The 9353-nt window shown below is 60.6% G+C and overlaps 1 protein-coding gene across 1 annotated transcript; it reads left to right on the top strand.

Moving 5' to 3' along the window:
- Positions 1–413: 413 nt before the first annotated feature.
- LOC311429225 (branched-chain-amino-acid aminotransferase, mitochondrial-like) lies at positions 414–8179 on the top strand (the record flags this gene model as incomplete). The annotated part of the gene is made up of 5 exons (XM_084540337.1): positions 414–792; positions 2380–2430; positions 4480–4680; positions 6312–6422; positions 8060–8179. Coding segments are annotated over exons 1-5 (525 nt in total), but the record flags the coding sequence as incomplete, so codon positions are not given.
- Between the last annotated feature and the right edge of the window lie 1174 nt (positions 8180–9353).

Here is a 9353-nt window from a genome sequence, read left to right as displayed (position 1 = left end):
ACCCCAACACCAATCCTAACCCTCACCGGGGCGCCCCCTCATTTACAGCAGAGAGCCAGCCGCCCGTTTTGGGGCAATTCAACCAGATTTTATTATTAACAGCGCTTTTTCCTCAGGGCGCAGTGGCAGATTTTGGGGTTCCCCCCTCGATTTGGGGACACCCCCAACTTTTTGGGGACACCCCCATTTTTGGGGGACCCCCTGGAATTTGGGGACTCCCCCCCATTTTTGGGGACCCCCCCTGGGTTTGGGGACTCCCCCCCATTTTGGGGGACCCCCCCCTGAATTTGGGGACTCCCCCCCATTTTTGGGGGACCCCCTGGAATTTGGGGACCCCCCCCATTTTTGGGGACCCCCCCTGAATTGGGGACCCCCCCCCATTTTTGGGGGAACCCCCCCCGATTTGGCTCCCCCCCAGCTCTCCCGCCCCTCGCTATATAAGGGCGATTACGTCACGCGGGGGGGCGTGGCCACGCGTTGCCAGGCAACGCCCTCAGAGGGATTCCCTCAGCCCCGCCCCCAAGACCCGAGGGGCGTGGCCTCAGGGGGCGAGTCCGTCCGGGCCTTTCCCATTGGCCGCCGAGCCGGCGAAGGGGCGAGGCCTAGCTGCGCGCGGGAGGACGGCTCCCATTGGCTGACTGCGGGGGGGGAGAAGCTGCAAGGTGCGCTGCTATTGGCCGCCGTCGGGGGCGGGGATGTGAGGCGCGCTCCTATTGGCTGCGGGCGGGGGTGGGGCGGGGCGGAGGAACCATGGCGGCGGCGGTGGGCGCCCGGTGCTGGGGCAGCAGAGCGGTGAGTGGGGGGCTGCGGGGGGGGGAAGCGCTTCCGGGGCGCGGGACTACTTCCGGGGCGGGGGCGGGGCCTCGAAGACCCCCGGGGTCGCCTGTGGCCCCCCCCAGTCCTCCCAGTGCCCCCCAGTAGTTCCCAGTGCCCCTCCCAGTGCCCCCCAGTAGTTCCCAGTGCCCCTCCCAGTCCTCCCAGTAGCTCCCAGTAACTCCCAGTGTCCCTCCCAGTCCTCCCAGTAGCTCCCAGTTCCCCCCCCAGTAGCTCCCAGTTGCTTCCAGTAACTCCCAGTTCCCCCCCCAGTAGCTCCTAGTGCCCCCCAGTAGCTCCCACTGGCCCCCCAGTCCTCCCAGTTGCTCCCAGTAGCTCCCAGTACCCCTCCCAGTTCCCCCCCAGTCCTCCCAGTTGCTTCCAGTAGCTCACAGTGCCTCCCCCAGTCCTCCCAGTAGCCCCCAGTAACCCTCTGGTCCTCTCAGGGTCCTTCCCAGTCCTCCCAGTGCCCTCCCAGTACGCTCTCCAGTCATTCCAGTAGCCCCCAGTAACCCTCTGGTCCTCCCAGGGTCCTTCCCAGTCTCTCCCAGTGCCCTCCTCTGTCATCCCAGTCCTCCCAGTGGCTCCCAGTACACTCCCAGTAACCCCCAGTAACCCCCTGGGTTCTCTCAGGGTCCTTCCCAGTCTCTCCCAGTCTCTCCCAGTACCCCTCTGGGCCATACTGGACACCTGCAGCCCTGAACAGGCCCAGGCCCCGCCCCCTTTCCCAGGTCCTGCTGGCCACGCCCCCTTTCCCAAACCCCGCCCCCTTTCCCAAGCCCCGCCCCCTTCCACGACCCCGCCCTGACCTAAGACCAAGGCCCCGCCCCTTTCCCAGCCCCCTCCCTATGGCCCCGCCCACTCTCAGGCTCCACCCCCCTCCACGCCCCCTCCCCATTGGCCACGCCCACTCCCCCCTTGACCACACCCCCTCCCCAGTGGCCACGCCCCCTCCCCAGCTCCCTGCCCCCCCCCGGGGCCTTCTGGGGGCCCAAAATCGGAGCCCCCCCCCCCCAAACCCCCCCCATTTCCCCCCCCCCCAAAAAAACTCCCCCCCCAACCCCCCCAAGCCCCCCCCACCCATTTATTGCCCCCCCCCCCCATTTTATTGCCCCCCCCATTTACCCCTCCCACCCCCCCATTACAAGGGGGGGGGGCTCAGCTGTGCCCCCCCCTCCCCAAAATGTGCCCCCCCCTCCCCAAAATGTGCCCCCCCCCCCCCAAAATGCCCCCCCCCCACCTTCAGCCTCCTCCAGCAGCTCCCAATGGCGGCGGCGGGGGGGGGCAAAGTCCATGGGGGGGGGGCGTGGCCAGGCAGGGTGGGCGTGGCCAGGATCTTAAGTGGGCGTGGCCACACCTGGCCCCGCCCACAACCCCCCCCCCCCAAAAAAAAAAACTCGCCCCCATTGCTCTGCACCCCCTCCCCGGCTGTTAACTGGGTTTTACTGGTCCCATACTGGGTTTTACTGGTCCCATACTGGGATGAACTGGTCTCAGACTGGGATGAACTGGGAGGGGGGGGGTCATGGTGCCCCCCCCCAATTTTTTGTGTCCCCCCCCCCCCAGGTTCTCGCGGCCCTGCTGGGCCCCCGGCGATCCTACAGCAGTGTTTTTAGGGTAAGGGGGGGGCAATGGGGTCGGGGGGGGGTAATGGGGTCGGGGGGGGGCAATGGGGTCGGGGGGGGTAATGGGGTCATGGGGGTCCCCAATGGGGTCATTTTTTTTGAGGGGGGGTCCCAATGGGGTCAGTCCTTTGGGGGGGGTCTCAATGGGGTCAGTTTTTGGGGGGGGTCCAATTGGGGTCCCTTTTGGGGTCTCTCCCTTTTGGGGTCCCCCCCTGACTTTTGGGGTCCCTTTTGGGGTCCCTTTTGGGATCCCTCTGTTTTGGGGTTCCCCCCATCTCGGGGTCCCTTTATGGGGTCCCTTTTGGGGTCCTTTTCAGGGTCCCTCCATTTTGGGTCCCCCCCCACTTTTGGGGTCCCTTTTGGGGTCCCTTTTGGGTTCCTTTTTGGGATCCCTCCCTTTTAGGGTCCCCCCCTTGAATTTTGGGGTCCCATTGGGGTCCTTTTCGGGGTCGCTCCGTTTTGGGGCCCCCCCTGACTTTTGGGGTCCCTTTTGGGGTCCCATTGGGGTCCCTTTTGGGGTCCCTCTATTTTGGGGTCCCCCCCTCACTTTTGGGGTCCCATTGGGGTCCCTCCCTTTTAGGGTCCCCCCCGTGACTTTTGGGGTCCATTTTGGGGTCCCCCAGTCTTGGGGTCCCTATTGGGGTCTCTTTTGGGGTCCCTCCCTTTTGGGGTCCCTTTTGGGGTCCCTCCCTTTTAGGGTCCCCCCCCTTACTTTTGGGGTCCCCCCCTGACTTTTGGGGTCCCCCCCCTCACTTTTGGGGTCTCTTTTGGGGTCCCTTTTGGGGTCCCATTGGGGTCCTTTTCAGGGTCCTTTTCGGGGTCCCTCCCTTTTAGGGTCCCCCCCCTGACTTTTGGGGTCCCCCCCCCTCACTTTTGGGGTCTCTTTTGGGGTCCCTTTTGGGGTCCCATTGGGGTCCTTTTCAGGGTCCTTTTCGGAGTCCCTCCCTTTTAGGGTCCCCCCCCTGACTTTTGGGGTCCCCCCCCCTCACTTTTGGGGTCTCTTTTGGGGTCCCTTTTGGGGTCCCATTGGGGTCCTTTTCAGGGTCCTTTTCGGGGTCCCTCCCTTTTAGGGTCCCCCCCCTGACTTTTGGGGTCCCCCCCCCTCACTTTTGGGGTCTCTTTTGGGGTCCCTTTTGGGGTCCCATTGGGGTCCTTTTCGGGTTCCTTTTCGGGGTCCCTCCCTTTTAGGGTCCCCCCCTGACTTTTGGGGTCCCCCCCCTCATTTTTGGGGTCTCTTTTGGGGTCCCTTTTGGGGTCCCATTGGGGTCCTTTTCAGGGTCCTTTTCGGGGTCCCTCCCTTTTAGGGTCCCCCCCCTGACTTTTGGGGTCCCCCCCCTCACTTTTGGGGTCTCTTTTGGGGTCCCATTGGGGTCCCTTTTGGGGTCCTTTTCGGGTTCCTTTTCGGGGTCCCTCCCTTTTGGGGTCCCCCCCTGACTTTTGGGGTCCCCCCCCTCACTTTTGGGGTCTCTTTTGGGGTCCCTTTTGGGGTCCCATTGGGGTCCTTTTCGGGTTCCTTTTCGGGGTCCCTCCCTTTTAGGGTCCCCCCCTTGAATTTTGGGGTCCCATTGGGGTCCTTTTTGGGGTCCCTCCCTTCTGGGCCCCCCCCCCCCAACTTTTGGGGTCCCTTTTGGGGTCCCATTGGGGTCCTTTTCAGGGTCCTTTTCAGGGTCCCTCCCTTTTGGGGTCCCCCCCTCACTTTTAGGGTCTCTTTTGGGGTCCCATTGGGGTCCCTTTTGGTGTCCCCCCCTGACTCTTTGGGTCTCTTTTGGGGTCCCTTTTGGGTTCCTTTTCGGGGTCCCTCCCTTTTAGGGTCCCCCCCCTGACTTTTGGGGTCCCCCCCCTTCATCTTTGGGGTCCCTTTTGGGGTCCTTTTTGGGGTCCCTCCCTTTTAGGTCCCCCCCCCTGACTTTTGGGGTCCTTTTTGGGGTCCCATTGGGGTCCTTTTCGGGTTCCTTTTCAGGGTCCCTCCCTTTTGGGGTCCCCCCCTCACTTTTAGGGTCCCCCCCCCTTCATTTTTGGGGTCTCTTTTGGGGTCCCGCAGGCGGCCGACCTGCGGGTGGAGCTGAGCAGCAACCCCAAAACCAAACCCGAGGGGGGGGCCCTGAGTTTCGGGCAGATCTTCACCGACCACATGCTGACCGTCGAGTGGAGCCGGGGGGGGGGCTGGGGGCCCCCCCACATCCGCCCCTTCCAGGACCTGCGCCTGCACCCCGCCTCCTCCGCCCTGCACTACGCCGTCGAGGTGGGCCCCCCCCCCAAAAAAATACCCCCCCCCTAAAAAATAAGACCCCAAAACGGCCACGAAATGCGGCCCTAAACTGCGTTGAGCTGGCCCCCTCCCCAAAGAAAATGCCCCCAAATGCCCCCAAATGTCCCCAAAAGAGTGCCCCAAAATGCCCTGATGCCCCCCCAAAAATGACCCAAAATGCCCCCAAATGTCCCCAAAAAATGACCCAAAATGCCCCAGAACATCCCCAAAAGAGTGCCCCAAAATGCCCTGACACCCCCCCAAATAAAAGTCCCAAAATGTCCCCAAAAGAGTGCCCAAAATGCCCCCAAATGTCCCCAAAAAAATGCACCCAAATGCCCCAAAACGTCCCAAAAAGAGTGCCCCAAAATGCCCTGATGCCCCCCCAAAAGAGTGCCCCAAAATGTCCCCAAATGTCCCCAAAAGAGTGCCCCAAAATGCCCTGACACCCCCCCCAAAAAAAAGACCCCAAATGCCCCCAAATGTCCCCAAAAGAGTGCCCCAAAATGCCCTGATGCCCCCCCCAAAAAATGACCCAAAATGCCCCCAAATGTCCCTAAAAAAATGCACCCAAATGCCCCAAAACGTCCCCAAAAGAGTGCCCCAAAATGCCCTGACACCCCCCCAAATAAAAGTCCCAAAATGTCCCCAAAAGAGTGCCCAAAATGCCCCCAAATGTCCCCAAAAAAATGCACCCAAATGCCCCAAAACGTCCCCAAAAGAGTGCCCCAAAATGCCCTGACACCCCCCCAAATAAAAGTCCCAAAATGTCCCCAAAAGAGTGCCCCAAAATGTCCCCAAATGTCCCCAAACCAGTGCCCCAAAATGCCCTGATGTCGCCCCCCAAAAATGCACCCAAATGCCCCAAAACATCCCCAAAAGTGTCCCAAAATGCCCTGACATCCCCCTCCAAAAAAAATTGCCCCCAAAATGCCCCAAAACGTCCCCAAAAGAGTGCCCCAAAATGCCCTGACACCCCCCCAAAAAAATGACCCCAAATGACCCCAAAAGAGTGCCCCAAAATGTCCCCAAGTGTCCCCAAATCAGTGCCCCAAAATGCCCTGATGTCCCCCCCCAAAAATGACCCAAAATGCCCCCAAATGTCCCCAAAAGTGTTCCCCAAAATGTCCTGACATCTCCCCAAATAAAAGTCCCAAAATGCCTCAGAATGTCCCCAAAAAAGTGCCCCAAAACGCCCCCAAATGTCCCCAAAACAATGGGGCAAAGCAGCCCCCCTCCCAGTGCCCCCAGTGCCCCCCCAGCCCCCTCCCAGTACTCCCAGTGCCCCCAGTTCCTCCCAGTCCCTCCCAGTACCCCCCAGCCCCATTCCCAGTGCCCCCAGTTCCTCCCAGTGCCTCCCCAGCCCCATTCCCAGTGCCCCCAGTACCCCCCAGTGCCCCCAGTGCCGCCCCAGCCCCCTTCCCAGTGCCCCCAGTCCCTCCCAGTCCCTCCCAGTGCCGCCCCAGCCCCATCCCCGGTGCCCCCAGTGCCCTCCAGCCCCTTTCCCAGTGCCCCCAGTTCCTCCCAGTCCCTCCCAGTGCCCCCCTAGCCCCATCCCCAGTGCCCCCAGTTCCTCCCAGTCCCTCCCAGTGCCCCCCGGCCCCATTCCCAGTTCCCCCCCCCAGCTCTTCGAGGGCATGAAGGCGTTCCGCGGCGCCGACGACAAAATCCGCCTTTTTCGCCCCGAACTCAACATGAGGCGCATGGGGCGCTCCGCACAGAGGGTCTGCCTGCCCGTGAGTCCCCCCAGTGGCCCCCCCAGTGTCCCCATTGTCCCCCCCAGTGTCCCCATTGTCACCCCCAGTGTCCCCATTGTCGCCCGTGTCCCCATTGTGTCCCCATTGTCCCCTGTTGTCCCCTATTGTCCCCCCATTGTCCCCCATTGACCCCCATTGTCCCCCCATTATCCCCCATTATCCCCCATTGTCCCCCCATTGTCCCCATTGTGTCCCCATGTCCCCATTGTCCCCATTGTGTCCCCATTGTCCCCCATATTCACCCGTGTCCCCATTGTGTCCCCATTGTCCCCGTTGTCCCCAGTGTTCCCATTGTCTCCATTATGACCCCATTGTCCCCCGTGTTCCCATTATGACCCCATTGTACCCCATTGTCCCCCCCATTGTGTCTCAATTGTCCCCCCATTGTCCCCATTGTGTCCCCATTGTCCCCTGTTGTCCCCCATTGTCCTCCCCATTGTCCTCCCCATTGTCCCCCCATTGTCCCCGTGTTGACCCCATACACCCCCCCCGACCCTATATACCCCCCTGACCCCATATACCCCCCCCACCCCATTGCCCCCCCATATCCCCATTCCCCCCCAACCCCATACACACCCCCCTGACCCCACATCCCCCCCCTGACCCCACATCCCCCCCCCGACCCTATAACCCCCCCCGACCCTATATACCCCCCCCAACCCCATATACCCCCCGACCCCATTGCTCCCCCATATCCCCATTCCCCCTCCACTGCCCGGACCCCACACACCCCCCCGACCCTATATCCCCCCCCGACCCTATATCCCCCCCCCGACCCTATAACCCCCCCCCGGCCCTATACAACCCCCCTGACCCCATATACCCACCCGACCCCATTGGCCCCCATATCCCCATCACCCCCCCGACCCCATATCCCCCCTCCCAACCCCATACCCCCCCCCCGACCCCACACACCCCCCTGACCCTATATACCCCCCTGACCCTATAAACCCCCCCCCGACCCCATATACCCCCTTTACTCTCCATATCCCCATTCCCACACGCCCCCCCGGACCCCATACACCCCCCCTGACCCTATATACCCCCCCTGACCCTATATGACCCCCCTGACCCCATATACTCCCCTGACCCCATTGGCCCCCATTCCCCTTTACCCCCCATATCCCCATCCCCCCCCAACCCCATACACACCCCCCTGACCCTATATCCCCCCCCCGACCCTATATCCCCCCCCCTGACCCCATACACCCCCCCCGACCCCTATACACCCCCCCCGACCCCATATCCCCCCCCCGACCCCATATACCCCCCCCGACCCTATAAACCCCCCCCCAACCCTATATACCCCCCCCGACCCCATATATCCCCCGACCCCATTGCCCCCCCATATCCCCATTCCCCCTCCACTGCCCGGACCCCATACCTCCCCCTCGACCCTATACCCCCCCCCCACGACCCCACACACCCCCCCGACCCTATATACCCCCCCCGACCCTATAACCCCCCCCCGGCCCTATATACCCCCTTTACTCTCCATATCCCCATTCCCCCCACCCCCTTTTACACCCTTCACCCCCCTGACCCCACATCCCCCCCCTGACCCCATACACCCCCCCCGACCCTATAACCCCCCCCGGCCCTATAACCCCCCCCAGGCGTTCGACGAGGCGGAGCTGCTGGAGTGCATCCGGGCGCTGGTGAGGCTGGAGCAGGACTGGGTGCCCCGCGCCGAGGCCGCCAGCCTCTACATCAGGCCCACCTACATCGGCACCGAGGTGGGTGCCATTTGGGGTTTTTTATAGGGTTTTGGGGTTTTTGTAGGGTTTTGGGGGTTTTTATGTCTCGGGGGGGTTTCTATGTTTTGGGGGGGTCGATTTTGGGGAGGTTCTATGGGATTTAAGGGGTTCTATGGGATTCGGGGAATTCTATGTTGGTTTCTTTTGGGGGGGGTTTATAGGGTTTTTGGGGTTTTTATAGGGTTTTGGGGGTTTTTATAGGGTTTTGGGGGTTTTTATGTCTGGGGGGGGTTTCTATGTTTTTGGGGGCGTCTATTTTGGGGAGGTTCTATGGGATTTTGGGGGGTTCTATGGGATTCGGGGAATTCTATGTTGTTTTTTTTTTGGGGGGGTTTATAGGGTTTTTGGGGTTTTTATAGGGTTTTGGGGTTTTTATAGGGTTTTGGGGGTTTTTATGTCTCGGGGGGGTTTCTATGTTTTGGGGGGGATCTATTTTGGGGAGGTTCTATGGGATTTTGGGGGGGTTCTATGGGATTTGGGGTTTTTATAGGGTTTTGGGGTTTTTATAGGGTTTTGGGGTTTTTATAGGGTTTTGGGGGTTTTTATGTCTCAGGGGGGCTTCTATGTTTTGGGGGGGTCGATTTTGGGGAGGTTCTATGGGATTTTGGGGGGTTCTATGCGATTTGGGGGGGTTTAGAGGGTTTTGGGGTTTTTATAGGGTTTTGGGGTTTTGGGGTTTTTATAGGGTTTTGGGTCTTTCTACGTCTTGGGGGGGTTTCTATGTTTTGGGGGGGTCTATTTTGGGGAGGTTCTATGGGATTTTGGGGGAGTTCTATGTTTTTTTCGGGCAGGGGGGTTATAGGGTTTGGAGAGTTTTTATAGGGTTTTGGGGGTTTTATAGGGTTTTGGGGTTTTTATAGGGTTTTGGGGCTTTCTACGTCTCGGGGAGGTTTCTATGTTTTGGGGGGGTCGATTTTGGGGAGGTTCTATGGGATTTTGGGGGGTTCTATGGGATTCGGGGAATTCTATGTTGGTTTTTTTTGGGGGGGGTTTATAGGGTTTTTGGGGTTTTTATAGGGTTTTGGGGTTTTGATAGGGTTTGGGGGTTTTTATGTCTTGGGGGGGTTTCTATGTTTTTGGGGGGTCTATTTTGGGGAGGTTCTATGGGATTTGGGGGGGGTTATATGGGATTTGGGGTTTTTATAGGGTTTTG

The sequence above is a fragment of the Aythya ferina genome (genome assembly GCF_964211825.1).
Source record: "Aythya ferina genome assembly, contig: HAP1_SCAFFOLD_449, whole genome shotgun sequence".
Taxonomy (NCBI): Eukaryota; Metazoa; Chordata; class Aves; order Anseriformes; family Anatidae; genus Aythya; species Aythya ferina.
This window is presented reverse-complemented; position numbering and strand designations above follow the sequence as displayed.